At 43.4% G+C, this 19,770-nt stretch overlaps 1 protein-coding gene across 1 annotated transcript in view; it reads left to right on the forward strand.

Moving 5' to 3' along the window:
• Positions 1–19,770, forward strand: part of LOC128369746 (zinc finger MYND domain-containing protein 11-like) — a 28,896-nt gene that overhangs the window by 8,859 nt on the left and 267 nt on the right. The window contains exons 2-3 of the mRNA XM_053330822.1: positions 8,331–8,466; positions 16,184–16,404. Of these exons, the coding sequence (XP_053186797.1) occupies positions 8,336–8,466; positions 16,184–16,404 (352 nt within the window). The 5' untranslated portion in view covers positions 8,331–8,335. The remainder of the gene's footprint in view (positions 1–8,330; positions 8,467–16,183; positions 16,405–19,770) is intronic.

Below are 19,770 nucleotides of genomic sequence, written 5' to 3' on the forward strand. Positions count from 1 at the left end.
CTTTCATTACTCTCACATACATACATACTTTAAATACAGTTACAGCATTAACCTAACCACACGCAAATTTAAAACGGTGTAACACCACGTGACGCTCTTCTTCATACGTCTTTTTCTATTTGTGTAGATACGGGTTAGTGATAAATGAGGTTTGGTAAGATGAGCAATATAAAAATATCTTTAAATGTAGTTGCTTCAGGTTTGTTAAAATGTACATATAGTATTTTTGTTGGTTTAAACCAGGGGTGTCAAACATGCGGCCCTCGGACCAGAACCGGCCCGTCGAGGAGTCCAATCCGGCCCGCTTTGCTTCCTGTCGTCTCTTCCTCCCTTTCTTCCTTCCATCTTTCCTTTCTTTCTGTTTTTCTTTCCTGTCCTGTCTTCTCATCCTTCTTTCCTTCCTTCCTTCCTTCTTGCCTTCTGTCCTTCCTTCCATCTTTCCTTCCTTCCATCCTTCTTTCCTTCCTCCCTTTCTTCCTTCCATCTTTCCTTTCTTTCTGTTTTTCTTTCCTGTCCTGTCTTTTCTTCCTTCCTTTCTTCCATCTTTCCTTCCTTCCTTCCTTCCATCCATCTGTCTTTCCTTTCTTCCATCTTTCTGTCTTTCCTTCCTTCCTTCCATCGTTCCTTCCTTCCTCCCTTTCTTCCTTCTTTCTTTCCTTCCGTCCTTCCATCTTTCCTTCCTTTCTTTATTTCTTTCTTTCCTGTCTTCTCTTCTCTTCCTTCCTTCCTTCCTTCCTTCCTTCCATCTGTCTTTCCTTCCTTTCTCCTTCCATCTTTCCTTCCTTCCTTCCTTCCATCTTCCCTTCCTTCCTTCAATCTTTCCTTCCTTTCTTTATTTCTTTCTTTCCTGTCTTCTCTTCGTTCGTTCCTTCCTTCCTTCCTTCCATCTGTCTTTCCTTCCTTTCTTCCTTTCTTCCTTTCTTCCTTTCTTTCTTCATTCCTTCCTTCCTTCCTTCCTTTATTTTAATGATCCGGCCCACATAAGATCAAATTGGGCTGTATGTGGCCCTTGAATGAAGATGAGTTTGACTCCTCTGGTTTAAACGAAAGTCAGACTGAATGCTCCTGAAAATGTCCAATGGTGTAACCACAAACATTTCAAATATAGGAAAGAAAAGTCGACCTTTGGAGAATTCAGCTTTGAGGATATGAAATGTTGCTATTATAATAATCAGGTTAATTAAGTGTTGAATTTTCCGTTTCCTCATTATCATATTTTTTTGTGAAATACTGGTTACACCAATTGACACTGGGTTGCATCATGTCATTGACCCATATATGCACCCACCCACACACACACTTATTTACACATGCATGCATAAATACATATATTTATACATACACATATTTATACATACACCTGCATGCATACAAACAAGCTGTTTCTATAGCAACGCTTGCAAAAATGCTCTTTGAGCTGCAAAGAGAAGAAAGTTACTAGACTTTTATTTTGTAGGCTTTTATTTTGAAACTCTGTAGATGAGTTTTTATTCCTTTGCATTGGTTCCAGGTTGTTGAATTTTAACGTGCAGCAGTGTGATGCTGTAAACCAGGGGTGTCAAACATGCGGCCCGTGGGCCAGAACCGGCCCGCTGAAGGGTGCGATCCGGCCCACTTTCCTTTCTGTGTTCTTTTCCTTCCTTCCTTTCTTCCATCTGTCCTTCCTCCCTATCTTCCTTTTTTCCTTTCTTCATTCCTTCGTTCATTTCTTCCTTCCATCTGTTCTTCCTTCCTTCTGTCCTTCCTTCCTTCCTCCGTTTCTGCCATCTGTCCTTCCTTCTTTCCTTCCTTCCTTCTGTCTGTCCTTCCTACCTTCCTGTTTTCCTTTCATCGTTCGTTCGTTCCTTCTTTCCTTCCTTACTCTGTTTCTTCCATCTGTCCTTTCTTCTTTCCTTCCTTCCTTCTGTCTGTCCTTCCTACCTTCCTGTTTTCCTTTCATCGTTCGTTCCTTCCTTCTTTCCTTCCTTACTCTGTTTCTTCCATCTGTCCTTCCTTCTTTCCTTCCTTCCTTCTTTTCTTCCTTACTCTGTTTCTTCCATCTGTCCTTCCTTCTTTCCTTCCTTCCTTCTGTCTGTCCTTCCTACCTTCCTGTTTTCCTTTCTTCGTTCGTTCGTTCCTTCCTTCTTTCCTTCCTTACTCTGTTTCTTCCATCTGTCCTTCCTTCTTTCTTTCCTTCCTTCCTTCGTTCCTTCCTCCGTTTCTTCCATCTGTCCTTCCTTCCTTCGTTCCTTTCTTCCTTCCTTCCTTCCTATCTTCCCGTCTTATTTCCTTCCTTCCTTCCTTCCGGCCCACATGAGATCAAATTGATCTGTATGTGGCCCTTGAAAGAAAATGAGTTTGACTCCCCTGCTGTAAACTAAGGATGCAACTATTATTCTCATCATAGATTAGTCTGCAGATTATTTTCTGGATTAATCATTTCATCAATTGGTCCGAGAAATGTTTAAAATGGCACTTATCCATTTATTAGAGTCCACAATGATTTCCTTTGTTCGTCCATTCAATAGTCCAGAATCTGAAGATAACGTCTCATGTGCCATATTTCCTTTAAAAAAAAAAAAAAAAAGACTTAAATAAATAGTTGATTATCAGATTGGTTGCTGATTAACTTTCTGACTAATCATTGCAGCTCTACGGTAAAGTCTGCTACTACTGGATTTATTTAACCCTCCTGTTGGAAGAAGGGAGGGAGGGAGGGAGGGAGGAAGGAAAGGAGGGAGGGAGGGAGGGAGGAAGGGAGGAAGGAAGGGAGGAAAGGAAAGGAAAGGAGGAAGGAAGGAAAGGAGGGAGGAAGGAGGGAGGAAGGAAAGGAGGAAGGAAAGGAGAGAGGGAGGAAGGAAAGGAGAGAGGGAGGAAGGAAAGGAGAGAGGGAGGAAGAAAGGGAGGAAGGAAGAAGGAAGGAAAGGAGAGAGGGAGGAAAGGAGAGAGGGAGGAAGAAAGGGAGGGAGGAAGTTAGGAAGGGAGGAAAGGAAAAAAGGAAGGAAAGGAGGGAGGAAGGAAGGGAGGAAGGGAGGAAAGAAAAGAAGAAAGGAAGGGAGGAAAGGGAGGAAGGAAAGGAAGGGAGGAAAGGAAAGAAGAAAGGAAAGGAGGGAGGAGGGATGAAGGAAGGAAAGGAGGGAGGAAGGAAGGAAGGAGGAAGGGAGGAAAGGAAGGAAAGGAAGGAAGGAAGGGAGGAAAGGAAGGAAGGGAGGGAGGAAAGGAAGAAGGAATGTTGCCGCAGCTCAAAAAAATAAAAAAAAATAAAAGTGTGGTGTTGAACATCCTTTTCTTAACATCTGTCACCAAACGCTGTAAAGCCGCTGAAACATCTTCCCTCACACATATTTATATAACTGCTCGGAGCATTATCACGCTTAGCTTTTGGCTGCGGTTTATGAAAGTGACATCTTAAGTTTCACGGATGGTTAAGAAAAGGAAGACCGAGTAAAATTGGATTTGAATTTCTTTAAGATGCTCAAGGAAAGGAAAGGAAAGGAAAGGAAAGGAAAGGACTGAGCACAATAAGAAAGAGGAGAACTAGAGGTGTTACTCTGAAACCTCCCGTCAGATTCCCTCTGAGCTTCCTGTCAGATTTTTCTTGCATTGCTTTTCAAAGGAAGGAAAGGAGGGAGGGAGGAAGGGAGGAAAGGAAAGGAAAGGAAGGGAGGAAAGGAAAGAAGAAAGGAAAGGAGGGAGGAAGGAAGGAAGGAGGGAGGAAGGAGGGAGGAAGGAAAGGAAAGAAAAGAAGAGAAGGAAGAAGGAAGGGAGGGAGGAAAGGAAAGAAGGAAGAAGGGAGGAAGGAAGGGAGGAAGGAAGGAAGGGAGGAAAGGAAAGAAGGAAGGACCTTTCCTTCTTTCAGGAAGGAAGGGAGGAAAGGAAAGAAGGAAGGACCTTTCCTTCTTTCAGGAAGGAAGGGAGGAAAGGAAAGAGGGAAGGGAGGTAGGAAGGAAGGAAAGAAGGGAGGAAGAAAGGAGGGAGGAGGAAGGAAGGAGGGAGGGAGGGAGGGAGGGATGAAGGAAGGAAGGAAGGAAGGAAGGGAATAAAGAAGGAAGAAAGAAGGAAGAAAGGAATGAAGGGAGGAAAGAAGGAACAGTCAAAACAGACAGGGTCAATTTGACCCAGGAGGACGACAGGAAGGTTAAATCATACCTCATATTTCAGTTAACGTCCAACATTTAAACATAAAGGCTGAATTAAACTTCCTGTGGCTGTTTAGGGTCAGACGAGGTTTTTATAATCTGGAGACTAGACCACATGTAGTCTGAATGTTTGGAGGGAAGGAAGGAAAGGAAGGAGGGAAGGGAGGGAGGGGGAAGGGAGGAAAGGACCACATGTAGTCTGAATGTTTGGAGGAAAGGAAGGGAGGAAGGAAGGGAGGGAGGGAGGGGGAAGGGAGGAAAGGACCACATGTAGTCTGAATGTTTGGAGGGAAGGAAGGAAGGGAGGAAGGAAGGGAGGGAGGGGGAAGGGAGGAAAGGACCACATGTAGTCTGAATGTTTGGAGGGAAGGAAGGAAAGGAAGGAGGGAGGAAGGAAGGGAGGAAAGGACCACATGTAGTCTGAATGTTTGGAGGAAAGGAAGGAAGGGAGGAAGGAAGGGAGGGAGGGGGAAGGGAGGAAAGGACCACATGTAGTCTGAATGTTTGGAGGGAAGGAAGGAGGGGAGGGAGGAAAGGAAGGAGGGAGGAAGGAAGGGAGGAAAGGACCACATGTAGTCTGAATGTTTGGAGGGAAGGAAGGAAGGGAGGAAGGAAGGAAGGGAGGGAGGGGGAAGGGAGGAAAGGACCACATGTAGTCTGAATGTTTTGAAGGAAGGAAGGGAGGAAGGAAGGGAGGGAGGGAGGGGGAAGGGAGGAAAGGACCACATGTAGTCTGAATGTTTGGAAGGAAGGAAGGGAGGAGGGAAGGGAGGGGGGGGGGGAAAGGACCACATGTAGTCTGAATGTTTGGAGGGAAGGAAGGAAGGGAGGAAGGAAGGAAGGGAGGGAGGGGGAAGGGAGGAAAGGACCACATGTAGTCTGAATGTTTGGAGGGAAGGAAGGGAGGAAGGAAGGGAGGGGGGGGGGGGGGGGGGAGGACCACATGTAGTCTGAATGTTTGGAGGGAAGGAAGGAAAGGAAGGAGGGAGGAAGGAAGGGAGGAAAGGACCACATGTAGTCTGAATGTTTGGAGGAAAGGAAGGAAGGGAGGAAGGAAGGGAGGGAGGGGGAAGGGAGGAAAGGACCACATGTAGTCTGAATGTTTGGAAGGAGGGAAGGGAGGAGGGAAGGGAGGAAGGAAGGGAGGGAGGGAGGAAGAAGGGAGGAAAGGACCACATGTAGTCTGAATGTTTGGAAGGAGGGAAGGGAGGAGGGAAGGGAGGAAGGAAGGGAGGGAGGGAGGAAGAAGGGAGGAAAGGACCACATGTAGTCTGAATGTTTGGAGGGAAGGAAGGGAGGAAGGAAGGGAGGGGGGGGGGGGGGAAAGGACCACATGTAGTCTGAATGTTTGGAGGGAAGGAAGGAAGGGAGGAAGGAAGGAAGGGAGGGAGGGGGAAGGGAGGAAAGGACCACATGTAGTCTGAATGTTTGGAGGGAAGGAAGGGAGGAAGGAAGGGAGGGGGGGGGGGGGGGGGAAGGACCACATGTAGTCTGAATGTTTGGAGGGAAGGAAGGAAAGGAAGGAGGGAGGAAGGAAGGGAGGAAAGGACCACATGTAGTCTGAATGTTTGGAGGAAAGGAAGGAAGGGAGGAAGGAAGGGAGGGAGGGGGAAGGGAGGAAAGGACCACATGTAGTCTGAATGTTTGGAGGGAAGGAAGGAGGGGAGGGAGGAAAGGAAGGAGGGAGGAAGGAAGGGAGGAAAGGACCACATGTAGTCTGAATGTTTGGAGGGAAGGAAGGAAGGGAGGAAGGAAGGAAGGGAGGGAGGGGGAAGGGAGGAAAGGACCACATGTAGTCTGAATGTTTGGAAGGAAGGAAGGGAGAAGGAAGGAAGGGAGGGAGGGAGGGGGAAGGGAGGAAAGGACCACATGTAGTCTGAATGTTTGGAAGGAAGGAAGGGAGGAAGGAAGGGAGGAAGGGAGGGAGGGGAAGGGAGGAAAGGACCACATGTAGTCTGAATGTTTGGAAGGAAGGAAGGGAGGAAGGAAGGGAGGGAGGGGGAAGGGAGGAAAGGACCACATGTAGTCTGAATGTTTGGAGGGAGGGAAGGAAGGAAGGGAGGAAGGAAGGGAGGGAGGGGGAAGGGAGGAAAGGACCACATGTAGTCTGAATGTTTGGAGGGAAGGAAGGGAGGAAGGAAGGGAGGGAGGAAGGAAGGGAGGGAGGGGGAAGGGAGGAAAGGACCACATGTAGTCTGAATGTTTGGAGGGAAGGAAGGGAGGAAGGAAGGGAGGAAGGGAGGGAGGGGGAAGGGAGGAAAGGACCACATGTAGTCTGAATGTTTGGAGGGAAGGAAGGGAGGAGGAAAGGGAGGAAGGAAGGGAGGGAGGGAGGGGGAAGGGAGGGAGGGAGGGGGAAGGGAGGAAAGGACCACATGTAGTCTGAATGTTTGGAGGGAAGGAAGGGAGGAAGGAAGGGAGGAAGGAAGGGAAGGAGGGGGAAGGGAGGAAAGGACCACATGTAGTCTGAATGTTTGGAGGGAAGTAAGGAAGGGAGGAAGGAAGGTAGGGAGGGAGGGAGGGGGAAGGGAGGAAAGGACCACATGTAGTCTGAATGTTTGGAGGAAGTAAGGAAGGGAGGAAGGAAGGTAGGGAGGGAGGGAGGGGGAAGGGAGGAAAGGACCACATGTAGTCTGAATGTTTGGAGAATGATTCCATTGTAAGAACCAAATGTCTAAACCGCCCACGTGACCTTTCCTTAATGGTCAGTAATGTCTTTTACTGGCGGGAACACGAGATTCTCCTCGGCCTCGATGACCATGTGACTCTTTATCTAACCCTCCTGTTGTCCTCGAGTCAAGGGAGGAAGGGAGGAAGGAAAGGGAAAGGAGGGAGGAAGAAGGAAGGAAAGAGGAAGGAGGTAGGAAGGGAGGAGGAGGAGGGGATGGAGGAAGGAAAGGAGGGAGGGAGGGAGGAAGGAAGGGAGGAAGGACAGAGGACAGAAGGAAGGTAGGAAAGAGAGAGGAAGGAAAGGAGGGAGGAAGGAAGGAAGGGAGGAAGGAAGGAGGAAAGAAGGAAGGAGGGCAGGAAAGAAGGAAGGTAGGAGGGAAGGAGGAAAGAAGGAAGGGAGGAGGTAGGGAGAAAGGAAAAGAGGAAGGGAGGAGGTAGGGAGAGGAAGGGAGGAGGTAGGGAGAGGAAAAAGGAAGGTAGGAGGGAGATAGAAGGAAGGAAGGGAGGAAACAAGGAAGGAAGGACAGAGGAAAGAAGGAAGGAGGGCAGGAAAGAAGGAAGGGACGACAGAAGGAAGGAAGAATGGGAGGAAACAAGGAAGGAAAGGAGGGAGGGAGGGAGGAAGGACAGAGGAAAGAAGGAAGGTAGGAGGGAGGGAGGAAAGGAGGGAAGGAGGAAAGAAGGAAGGGAGGAGGTAGGGGGAGGAAAAAAGGGAGGGAGGAAGGAAAAGAGGAAGGATGAGCTGGTTAGCCTGAAACTTGTTGCTATAGTAACGTCACAGTTAGTCGTCACAGTTAGCCTGAAGCTTGTTACTATAGTAACGTCACAGTTACCCGTCCTGAGGATTAACGTTGTTAACGGTGACATCACATGGAGCTGTTTGCATTAGTTTTTTGGGCTCCGCTGTTTCTTTCTGAGCAGGTTCTTCCTCACATGATGTAGATTTATGTTTTAAGCAGCGCCTAAACTGTAAAGTGATGTTTATTTACATTTAATATGACAGATAAAGCATTTTTTAAATATTATCATTAAGTTTTTAAAACAACCTTAAATCTCTGATAGTTTATTTTAAAAGCATAAGCATGTAATGATTTATATATTTCTGCTTCTTTTTTCCCTCCTCTTCCTCTTCCTTACTTCCTTACTTCCTTCCTTCCTTCCTTCTTTCCTTCCATCTGTCCTCCCTTCCTCCCTTCCTTCCTTCCTTCCTTCCTTCCGTCCATCTGTCCTTCCATTCCTTCCTTCATTCCTTCATTCATTCCTTCCTTCCATCTGCCCATTCCTTCCATCTGCCCTTTCCTTCCTTCCTTCCTTCCATCTGCCCTTTCCTTCCATCCTTCCTTCCATCCTTCCTTCCTTCCTTCCTTCTATCTGCCCTTTCCTTCCTTCCTTCCTTCCTTCCATCTGCCCTGTCCTTCCTTCCTTCCTTCCATCTGCCCTTTCCTTCCATCCTTCCTTCCTTCCTTCCTTCCTTCCTTCCTTCCTTCCTTCTTTTTTCCCTCCTCTTCCTCCTCCTCTTCCTCTTCCTCTTCCTCTTCCCAGTAGTGATGAATAAGGAAGTCATGTCCCGCGTGGTGAAGAAGAGGCAGGCGGATCCGAAGGTGGTCCAGTACGTTTGGGCGGCCATCGAGGTGATCCGCAACCAGAAACAAATAGCCAACATGGACAGGATCTCCAAGTAAGTTCAACCACAGCGTTTCATGTTTAAGGCAGGGGTGTCAAACATGAGGCCCGTGGGCCAGAACCAGCCCGCCAAGGGGTCCAATCCGGCCCACTTTCCTTCCTTCCTTCCTTCCTTCCTGTCTTTTTTCCTTATTTCCTGTCTTTTTTTCATTCCTTCCTTCCTTCCATCTTTAGTTCCTGTCTTCTTTTCCTACTTCCTTCCATCCTTCCTTCCTTCCTTCCTTCCTTCCTTCCTGTCTTTTTTCCTTATTTCCTGTCTTTTTTCATTCCTTCCTTCCTTCCATCTTTCGTTCCTGTCTTCTTTTCCTACTTCCTTCCATCTTTCGTTCCTGTCTTCTTTTCCTACTTCCTTCCATCTTTCGTGCCTGTCTTCTTTTCCTACTTCCTTCCATCCTTCCTTCCTTCCTTCCTGTCTTTTTTCCTTATTTCTTGTCTTTTTTTATTCCTACTTCCTACCATCTTTCGTGCCTCTCTTCTTTTCCTTCCTTCCTTCCATTTTTTTTTATGGTCTGGCCCACATCAGATCAAATTGGGCTGAATGTGGCCCTTGAATGAAAATGAGTTTGACACCTCTGTTTTAAGGTCTGCTGTTAAGGAGTTAGGGTTTAAGGTGGTATATTTAAGGTGGACTGGCGGGATCAGGTAGCAGCAAACTTTATTTATAGAGGTTCATGTAATTCGGAGTAAGTTAAAGCATAGCGTTTAATGTTATGGCTTCACTTCATTAATGTTTAAGGTCTGCTGTTAAGGAGTTTATTTAAGGTGGTATATTTAAGGTGGACTGGCGGATCAGGGAGCAGCAAACTTTATTAATATAGGTTACTGTAATTTGAAGTAAGTTAAACCACAGCGTTTAATATTATGGGTTCACTTCATTAATGTTTAAGGCCTGCTGTTAAGGAGTTAGGGTTTAAGGTGGTATATTTAAGGTGGACTGGCGGGATCAGGTAGCAGCAAACTTTATTTATATAGGTTACTGTAATTTGAAGTAAGTTAAAGCACAGCGTTTAATGTTATGGGTTCACTTCATTAATGTTTAAGGTCTGCTGTTAAAGAGATTATTTAAGGTGGTATATTTAAGGTGGACTGGCGGGATCAGGTAGCAGCAAACTTTATTGATAGAGGTTAATGTAATTCAAAGTAAGTTAAGCCATAGCGTTTCATGTTATGGGTTCACTTCATTAATGTTTAAGGCCTGCTGTTAAAGAGTTAGGGTTTAAGGTGGTATATTTAAGGTGGACTGGCAGGATCAGGTAGCAGCAAACCTTATTTATGGAGGTTCATGTAATTCAAAGTGCTGAGAGGGGAAAAGTAAGTTTTAAGGTTTTTCTCTATAGTGCGTAAAGTGAAGAAAAGGAGCAAAAATAAGGATTCATTATCTATACCAAGGGTGTCAAACATGAGGCCCGCTGAGGGGTCCACACCGTCCCACTTTCTATCCTCGGTCTATAGCAGAGGTGTTAAACTAATTTTCATTCAAGGGCCACATACAGTCCAATTTGATCTCATGTGGGCCGGACCATTAAAAAGATGGAGGAAGGAAAAGAAGAAAGGAAGGAAGGAAGGAAGGAAAAGAAGGTCAGATGGAGGAAGGAAGGAGGGAGGGAGGGAAGGAAGGAAGGAGGGAAGGAAGGAAGGAAGGAGGGAAGGAAGGAAGGAAAAAAGACAGGAAGGAAGGAAAGGAAGGTCAGATGGAAGGAAGGAAAGGAAGGTCAGATGGAAGGAAGGAAGGAAGGAAGGAGAGAAGGAAGGAAGGAAAAAAGACAGGAAGGAAGGAAAGGAAGGTCAGATGGAAGGAAGGAAGGAAGGAAGGGAGGAAAAAGGAAGGATGGAAGGAAGTAAAGAAGGAAGGGAGGAAGGAAGGGAAGGTCAGATGGATGGAAGGGAGGAAGAAGGAAGGAAGGGAGGAAGGAAGGAAGGGAGGAAAAAGGAAGGAAGGAAGTAAAGAAGGAAGGGAGGAAGGACGGAGGAAAGAGAGAAGGAAGGAAGGGAAGGAAGGACAGACAGATAAAAAGGGAGGAAGAGTTAAAACAGACGGGGTCAATTTGACCCGGGAGGACGACAGGAAGGTTAATTGAACAAAGGCTTCTGTTATCATGATGATTGATTCATTTAATAGCTGATTAATCATTTAAAGTGATTTATGAAGCTAAAAAACATTAAACACTCACTTCCTGTTTTATTTCTGCTGCTCTCTGAGAAGCTGTGATAACATTTTATAGCTCTAATTAATCAATAAATGAACCTAGATGGAAATAAATGTGAGTTATTTCTCATATTTCAGTCAGTAGTTACCGGTCAGGTATGTGAAGCCTCTCTCAGCTGATTCCTTACTTCCTTCCTTTCTTCCTTTCTTCCTCTCTTACTTACTTACTTACTTACTTACTTCCTTCCTTCTGTCCTTCCTCTCTTACTTACTTACTTACTTCCTTCCTTACTTACTTCCTTCTGTCCTTCCTCCCTTTCTTTCTCTCTTCCTTCCTTCCTTCCTTCCTGTCTTCCTCCCACCCTTTCTTCCTTCCTTCTTTCCTTCCTTCCTTCCTTCCTTCCTTCCATCTGTCCTTCCTTTCCTTCCTTCCTTCCTTCCTTCTGCCCTTTCTTCCTTCCTTCCATCTGTCCTTCCTTCCTTCCTTCCTTCCTTCCTGTCTTCCTCCCACCCTTTCTTCCTTCCTTCCTTCCTTCCATCTGTCCTTCCTTTCCTTCCTCCCACCCTTCCGTCCTTCCTTCCTTCCTTCCTTCCTTCTGCCCTTTCTTCCTTCCTTCCATCTGTCCTTCCTTCCTTCCTTTCTCTCTTCCTTCCTTCCTTCCTTCCTTCCTTCCTTCCTGTCTTCCTCCCACCCTTTCTTCCTTCCTTCCATCTGTCCTTCTTTCCTTCCTTCCTTCCTTCCTTCCTTCTGCCCTTTCTTCCTTCCTTCCATCTGTCCTTCCTTCCTTCCATCTGTCCTTCCTTCCTTCCATCTGTCCTTCCTTCCTTTCTTTCTTCCTTCCTTCCTTCCTTCCTTCCTTCCTTCTTCCCTTCCTGTCTTCTTTTCCTAACATTTTATAGCTCTAATTAATCAATAAATGAACCTAAATGAAAATAAATGTGAGTTATTTCTCATATTTCAGTCGGTAGTTACCGGTCAGGTATGTGAAGCCTCTCAGCTGATTGGAGGTAACGTGAACACCCGAGGGTTAGAAAATATCTCCACACTCACGGAGACGGAGACGGAGACGTGTCGGTACTTGAATCTGCTGCTGCTGAGTCTCATGATCTCTTCTTCTTCTCTGAGTCTTTACAGCTGCAGCTAATCATTATTTTCATCATAGGTTCATCTGTAGATACATTTCTTTGGATTAGCCAGTGCTGTAAAAGTAGAAATAAAGCAGAAAATTAAAGTTTCAGCTATTAAATTGATAACACAGAAGCATTAGTAGCTTTACCTTTTGGTTTATTAGTCTCTTTATAATAAACACTATTGGTTGTGTGTATGGGTGGGAAGCCAGATAGGGATCACTCACCTTTAATGTGTTTTAATTCACATTTTTATTCTACTTGTCATTACCAGCATACATAGAAATAAATAAATATATATATGTATTAGGGCTGTCAAACGATAATTTTTTAAATCGCGATTAATCGCATAATTTCCATAGTTAATCACGATTAATCACGTTTTGAATTGCATGTTTAAAATCCTGTTATTTGACATTTGAAGGCAGTTTTAAGCCCATAATGTAAAGCATTTCTTACCAGAGTGTCTTAACTGGGAATCAATGACGGCTCTGCTGCGACTCCCACACTCCAAAATGGTCCTTTGGTGGAGCTGAGGCTGGCTTGGCTGCACCTGGGTGTTTAGCGTGGAGGTGCTAACTCAAACTCCACGTACTCCGGTGGTAGTTAAACTCCGTTTGACACAGGTTGCATTTTACTTTTGACTTGTCAACTGAAGCGTCTGGAAGTGTTTTAAAGTTAAACAAGCCGTTCAAAAGTCCAGTAGCTCTCTTACTTTCCATCAGCGCGGTAGGTTTACTGCAGGAGGCCACTTCAAAGCATAGCGCTACAGCTAGAGGAGCCGTCTAACGGGGGAGTAGAAGGGACAAAAAGGCTTGCAACATTAAAATGAGATTTAAAAAAATGTATTCAGCAAAAAAAGCCAAATATATTGAATTTAAATGACATAAAGCAGAATAAATCATCATATTTAAGAAGAATGAGTGTTATAATAGTTATTTGTTAGTTGCTTGAAAATGAGTCAGTGTGTATCGATTCATCAGCTGATTATTTAAACTCTGTCTTGAGTTGGCGCACACATACACACACACACACACACACACACACACACACACACACACACACACACACACTATTCATTTCCCTTTAGTTTGTATTCGAGGCTGCACCACAGACACGACGATCAATACTTCTGAATGATTGACAGCTGTTGGCCGGTTCTGCTTCTCACTCATTGCTATTCTCTCCATGAAGCCCAACACACTTTAAAAAAAAAAAAAAAAAATCTTTGCATCCTCCGCTTGAAGAAAACAGACTTTAGACTGCAGGTCTGAGTAGGAGGAGGAGGAAGAGGAAGGGTATTAAATTATTCCCAATATGCAAATTCGATCATAAATCAATCTCCGATCAATCAGTCGTCTTCCTTCCAGACGGCAGATAAAAAAAAAAACTCCACTTGGCTCGTTTCATACGGCGAGTTGGCGAGAAGCTTTGGGAGGCTGGCTGGCTGCCAACCACGGCAGTGCTGGAGAGTTGAGCGGCTGTTGTCATGGCAACAGTAAGCAGTGGTATGCAACGGATAGTCCCAGCCTCCTCCTTCTTCCCTTCACTCCTTCCTCCTTTCTTCCTCTCTCCTTCCTCCACTCCTCCCTTCTTCCTCCCTCCTTCCCTTCCCTTCCTCCTCCCTCCTTCCTTCCTCCACTCCTCCCCTCCTCCCTCCCTTCTTCCTCCCCTCCTCCCTCCTTCCTCCCTTCCTCTCTTCTTCCTTCCTCCTCGTCCTCCCTTCCTCCCTCCTCCTCCCTCCCTCCTTCCTCCACTCCTCACTACTTCCCGTCCTTTTCCCCTCCACTCTTCCCTCCTTTCTCCTTCCTTCCTTCCTCCCTCCTCCCTTCTTGCTCTCTTCTTCCCTCCTCCCTCTACTTCTTCCTCTCTCCTTCCTCCCTTCTTCCTCCCTCCTCCTCTCTTCTTCCTCCCTCCTTCCTCCCTGGCTCTCTTCTTCCCCTCTTCCCTCCTTCCTCCCTTCTTCCTTCCCTCCTCTTTCTCCACTCCTCCCTCCTACCTCCACTCCTCCCTCCTTCTTCCCCTCCTTCCCTCTTTCCCTTCCCTCCTTCCCCCTTCCCCTCCCCCCTCCTTCCTCCTTCCTCCTCCACTCTTCATCCCTTCTTCCTCCCTTCTTCCTCCACTCCTCCTTCCTCCTCCACCCTTCATCCCTTCTTCCTCCACTCTTCCCTCCTTCCTCCCTCCTTCCTCCCTCCTCTTCCTCCCTTCTTCCTCCATTCCCTATCCAGCCCCACCACCGAGCTTCATTTCAACACCAGACCGACTATGTGACGAAGAGGTTAATGACTGTTTTTAAAAGTCAGCGAGCAGAGAGGTGAATTATTAACCACCGTGTGTTTTACTCAGGAGAGGAAACGTAATCCTCCTCTTTCAGCCGCAGCTCTAAAAATCAATTAGTTACTCATTAACGGAGCTAATTGCTAATTTACCAAAACATCTGGGGCATGTTTAAACATCTTTTTTTTTTTACTAAATGAGACTTTAAAATAAACTTTTATAGCATATAAATAACACTTAACAATTTATATAATAATTTAGCAGATCTTTGTCTCTATATCTCTTCATTTTAATGACATTAAAAACTAAAAGGTTGGGTACTTACAGCCGAGTCACATCTGCACCTTTAAAATCAATTAGTTACTCATTAACGGAGCTAATTGCTAATTTACTAAAAAAGATCTGGGGCGTGTTAAACATCTGTCATGAACATATTTCCTTTTTTTTTTTTTTTTTTAACTAAATGAGGCTTTAAAATAAACTTTTATAGACAAAATGATCACATTAACATACAACAAATTCCCTCCTTTCCTTCCTCTCTCTTTCCTCCCTTTCTTCTTTCTTCCCTTCATCCCCTGTTCTGGGATCCTTCTTTCCTTCCTTCCTTCTCTCTTTCTTTCCTCCATCCTTCTTTCATCTGTCCTTCTTTCCTTCCTTCCTTCCTTCCTTCCTTCCTCCTTTCCTTCCTTCTTCCTCCCTTCCTCCCTCCTTTCCTCCCTACCTCCCTCCTACTTCCTTCCTTTCCTTCCTTCCTTCCTTCCTTCCTTCTGTCCTTCCTCCCTCCTTCTCTCCTTCCTCTCTTTCCTCCCTTCCTTCTTTCCTTCCTCCCTTCCTTCTTTCCTTCCTTCATCCCATTTTCTTCCTTCCTTCCTTCCTTCCTTCCTTCCTTCCTTTCCTCCCTTCCTTCCGTCCTTTCCTCCCTCTGTCCTTCCTTCTTTCCTTCCTTTCCTTCCCCCCCACCCTCCTTCCCTCCTACTTCCTTCCTTTCCTCCCTTCCTCCCTTCCTTCTTTCCTTCCTCCCTTCCTTCTTTCCTTCCTTCCTTCATCCCCTTTTCTTCCTTCCTTCCTTTCTTCCTTCTCTCTTTCTTTCCTCCCCCTTCCTTCTCTCCTCTGTTCTTCTTTCTTTCCTTCCTTCCTTCCTTCCTTCTTTCCTTCCTCCCTTCCTTCATCCCCTTTTCTTCCTTCCTTCCTTCCTTCTCTCACCTGACTCCCCCGCTGACACGCCGTCTGCTCCGCTGGCCGTCTGCCACCGTCTGAGGACACATGACCTCGCTGAGTGAAGTTCAAACCTGAGTCTCTATTTTAAATCACATGTGAGCTGAAAGTGAAGCGTTGATACGTGAGACGGTCTGAGCAGCTCTGAGAGTAATTTATGGATCGTCTGGGGTTAAAATTACAGATGTGAGAGGTTAGAGAGGTTTTATATGTAATCTTAAGATTAAAGGAAAGAGGCTCTCTGTCTGATCATGTTTACGGTTATTAAAGCTTCACATTTAAACTGCAGCAGCTGTAATTATAACTTTAGGCTCAACTGGCTTTTCATTATAGTCTTTATTTTTTATTCTGTATTTTTTAATCATATTTGTATTTTGATGATGTTTTAAATGTTTGTTCTACTTTTTTTTTTACATTATTATTCTTTATTTTAGCTTTTTTTGGGGTCTTTTTTATCTCTTTTTTAACCTAGTTTAATTCTAGCTTTTATTTAACTTGTTTTATTTAATTTTTTTCTTATTTTATGTATTTATTTATTTTTTTACTCTAACTTTCAATAAACTTTTTCTCTTATTTTCTATTTTTTTATTTTTTTTTTTTATTTATTTTATTTTATTTATTTTATTTTCTATTCTTTTATTTTTTTATTTTATTTATTTTATTTTATTTTTTTTATTTTCTATTTTTTTTATTTATTTTTTATTTTTTTTATTTATTTTATCTATTTATTTGTGTATACATATTTTTAAATTTTAATTTAATTAAATACTAATTTATTTAAATTTTTTTTTTTTAATTTTCTCTTATTTATTTTACTTTATTTAATTTTTCTAAACATTTTTTATCAGTCTTATTTTCTCTACTTTTAACTACTGTTGTTTAATTAGCTTGCGATGCTAATAGCCGTTAGCATCTTCCTCTGACTCTCCGCTCCTCCCCTGTGCAGGTACCTGAGCCGTGTGTTCGGCATGCACCCGAAGGAGACGGCCCGACAGCTGAGCCTGGCGGTGAAGGACGGCCTGGTGGTGGAGACGCTCACCGTCGGCTGCAAAGGCTCGAAGGCCGGCATCGAACAGGAGGGATACTGGTTGCCTGGCGACGAGATGGTACGTCCAGAAACCAAACTTAACCCTCCTGTTGTCCTCGAGTCAAGGAAGGAAGTTAGGAAGGGAGCAAGAAGGAAGGAAAGGAGGAAGGAAGGAAGGAAGGGACGAAGAAGGAAGGAAGGAAAGGAAAAGGGAGAGGAAAGGAGGAAGGAAGGTAGGAGGAAGGAAGGTAGGAGGGAGGGAGGAAAGGGAGGAAGGTAGGAAAGTAGGAAGGAGGGAGGGATGAAAGAAGGACAGAAGGAAAGGAAGGAAGGAAAGAAGGAAAGAAAGAAAGAAAGAAGGAAGGAAGGATGGATAGAAGGAAGGAAGGATGGATGGAAGGAAGGAAGGAAGGAAGGAAGGAAAGAAAGACAGAAGGAAGGAACGAAGGAAGGAAGGAAAGAAAGACAGAAGGAAGGGAAGAAGGAAGGAAGGAGAGAAGGAAGGAAGGAAGGAGAGATGACACATAGAAAGGAAGGAAGGGAATGAAAGGAAGGGAGGAAGGAAGGAAGGAAAGAAAGGAGGACGACAGGAAGGTTAAAGGAGAGTGGAGTCATATTCTTTCTTAATGTGTTTTTATGTTTTTGCCGTCTTCCTAAAAGACGACGTGATAATTCTACTTCCTGTTTTATTTCCTGATGATGTCATAGATGATTTTTAGCCACTGTCTTTTATACTTTAATTCTTTATTTGGATCCTTGTTAGTTCTCACAAAGTGGTCATTAGTCATAAACAACAATTTAAACATTATACTGATCAATAAAAGAAGAGAGTAAGTGAAATAAGTGAATAAAAAGGTAGAAAATACAAAGTTACATTAAAAAAACAAGGCTAATATTGTTAAGATAGAAACAAAAAATGATTAAAACGTATCCAGATTAATATTTTATAATTTAGTTTTTATAATTAACCTTCATGTCGTCCTCCCGGGTCAAATGGACCCTGGAAATGGACTCTGTTTTGACTCTTCCTTCCTTCCTTCCTTCCTTCCTTCCTTCCTTCCTTCCTTCCTTCCTCCCTCCCTTCCTTCCTGCCTTCCTGCCTTCTTTTCCTCCCTCCCTTCTTTCCTTCTTCCCTCCTTCCTCCCTCCTTTCCTTCTTTCGCTACTTCTTGCTTTCTTTCCTTTCTCCTTTCCTTCTTTCGGTCCTTCCTTCCTCCTTCCTCCCTCCCTCCTTCCTCCCTCCTTTCCTTCTTTTGCTATTTCTTGCTTTCTTTCCTTTCTCCTTTCCTTCTTTCGCTCCTTCCTCCTCCTTCCTCCCTCCTTTCCTTCTTTCGCTCCTTCTTTCTTCCTTCCTCCCTCCCTCCTTTCCTTCCTTCTTCCTTCCCTCCTTCCTCCCTCCTTTCCTTCCTTCCTCCCTCCTTTCCTTCTTTCGCTCCTTCCTTCTTCCTTCCTCCCTCCCTCCTTTCCTTCCTTCTTCCTTCACTCCTTCCTCCCTCCTTTCCTTCTTTCGCTCCTTCTTTCTTCCTTCCTCCCTCCCTCCTTTCCTTCCTTCTTCCTTCCCTCCTTCCTCCCTCCTTTCCTCCCTCCTTTCCTTCCTTCCTCCCTCCCTCCTTTCCTTCCTTCCTTCTTCCTTCCCTCCTTCCTCCCTCCTTTCCTTCCTTCTTCCTTGACTCGAGGACAACAGGAGGGTTAATAAAGAAAGTATTTTATAGGTACTAAAGGGTAGAAAACTAATAAAAATGATGCAATTAAAATGAAATAAAAAGGTTCTTGTCATTGAGCCATAAAAATATTGACTTTACTCATAAACTGCATAATAATTTAAGTATATAATAAATATATAATAACTCATAAAGCATTAAAAATAGTGAATTTAACACCACACATTTGGGTGTCATTGCCCTTTTTTTAAGGTGATTTAAACCACAGCACACTCACAGCAGTAAATGGAGTAAATCTTTATTATTATTATTATTATTATTATTATTATTATAGTGATTAAAGCTGATGAAGAGATATTAGTTAAGAAATCAGAAGAGAATAAACAGAAGAGGCTGAAAAAGTAAAATAAAGGACTTCAGTTATATTAGTGTGAAAATTAGAAACTATAAATCAAATCAGATTTTTTGGCTCCGTAGTGAAACTTTGTTCTTTATTAATATTATTGATTTATTTATTTTCCATCTGAAGTCCTTTTTTTCATTCCTCTCTCTCTCTCTTTCTTTATTTCCCTAGTTAGTTTTAGATAAATGTCTTTTTATACCACCTGTAATAATACAAGATAAAAAATGAACACTTAATGGATTACTGTACAAGGGCTGTTAATGTTTATTTTATATCAGTGCTTTTATTTTGAAGGTGGGTCATACTTTATCAAACTTTAACTTTTAAACTATAAACTCTTCATCATGAATGTGTTTGAATTTTATTGTTATTTATTTCACTGTTGTAGATTAAACTAAGAGAAGTGAAATATTTTTTGCTTTAAACACACAGAACAATAATAATATTAATATATATTATATAAATAAATATTTATAGTGTACTACTTCTAATAATAATGATGATGATAATAAATAATTATAATTAATAATAGTTTTATTTATAATGGAGTATTACAATTGTAATAGTACTACTACTACTACTACTACTACTAATAATAATTAATAATAATATATAGTATTATTATATTGAGCATTTTTCAAGATCCAAGTTACAAACTGCTTCACAAGGTAGCACAAACACAAATCATAAAATAATTATATAAATAAAGAATAAATAAAAACAATTAAATGAATAAAAAAACAACATTTTAACGTAGGAAAAAGCAAAAATAGACAAACTATAATTAAAAGAAGACAAAAGTAAATTAAGGCAAATTAAAAACCAATTAAAATCTTAAGTGTTTTAAGAAGGAACTTAAAAGAGATTAAAAGCTTATTTTCTTTTAAACAGGAAGTTATAAAATAAACTAATAAGAGCGCCTTTAAATATTCACTAAAACATGCAACAACTCATAATTAAATCAATTAAATTAAGATTTTAATTTAATTTTTTTGCCCAACGACCAAATAAGGAGACATAACAACGATTAAAGGAAGCATGCTGGATTTGGGGGGAATTTGCTTGTTGTTGGTTTGTCATCACAAAAAACTTGATTTAACCCTTAAACAGACCTTACTAGTTATGTCATATGCACCTCAAGTAAGGAAGGAAGGAAGGAAGGAAGGAAAGGAGGGAGGAAGGAAGGAAAGGAGGGAGGAAGGGAAGGAAGGGAGGAAGAAGGTAGGAAAGGAAGGAAAGGAAGGAAGAAGGAAGGAAAGGAGGGAGGGAGGGAGGAAGGAAGGAAGGTAGGAAGGAAAGGAAGGAGGGAGGAAGGAAAGGAAGGAGGGAGGGAGGAAGGTAGGAAGGAAGGAAGGGAGGAAGGGTAGGAAGGGAGGAAGAAGGAAGGAAAGGAAGGAGGGATGGAGGAAGGAAGGAAAGGAAGGTAGGAAGGAAAGGAGGGAG

Source organism: Scomber japonicus, chromosome 12 (genome assembly GCF_027409825.1).
Source record: "Scomber japonicus isolate fScoJap1 chromosome 12, fScoJap1.pri, whole genome shotgun sequence".
In the NCBI taxonomy this organism is placed as follows: domain Eukaryota; kingdom Metazoa; phylum Chordata; class Actinopteri; order Scombriformes; family Scombridae; genus Scomber; species Scomber japonicus.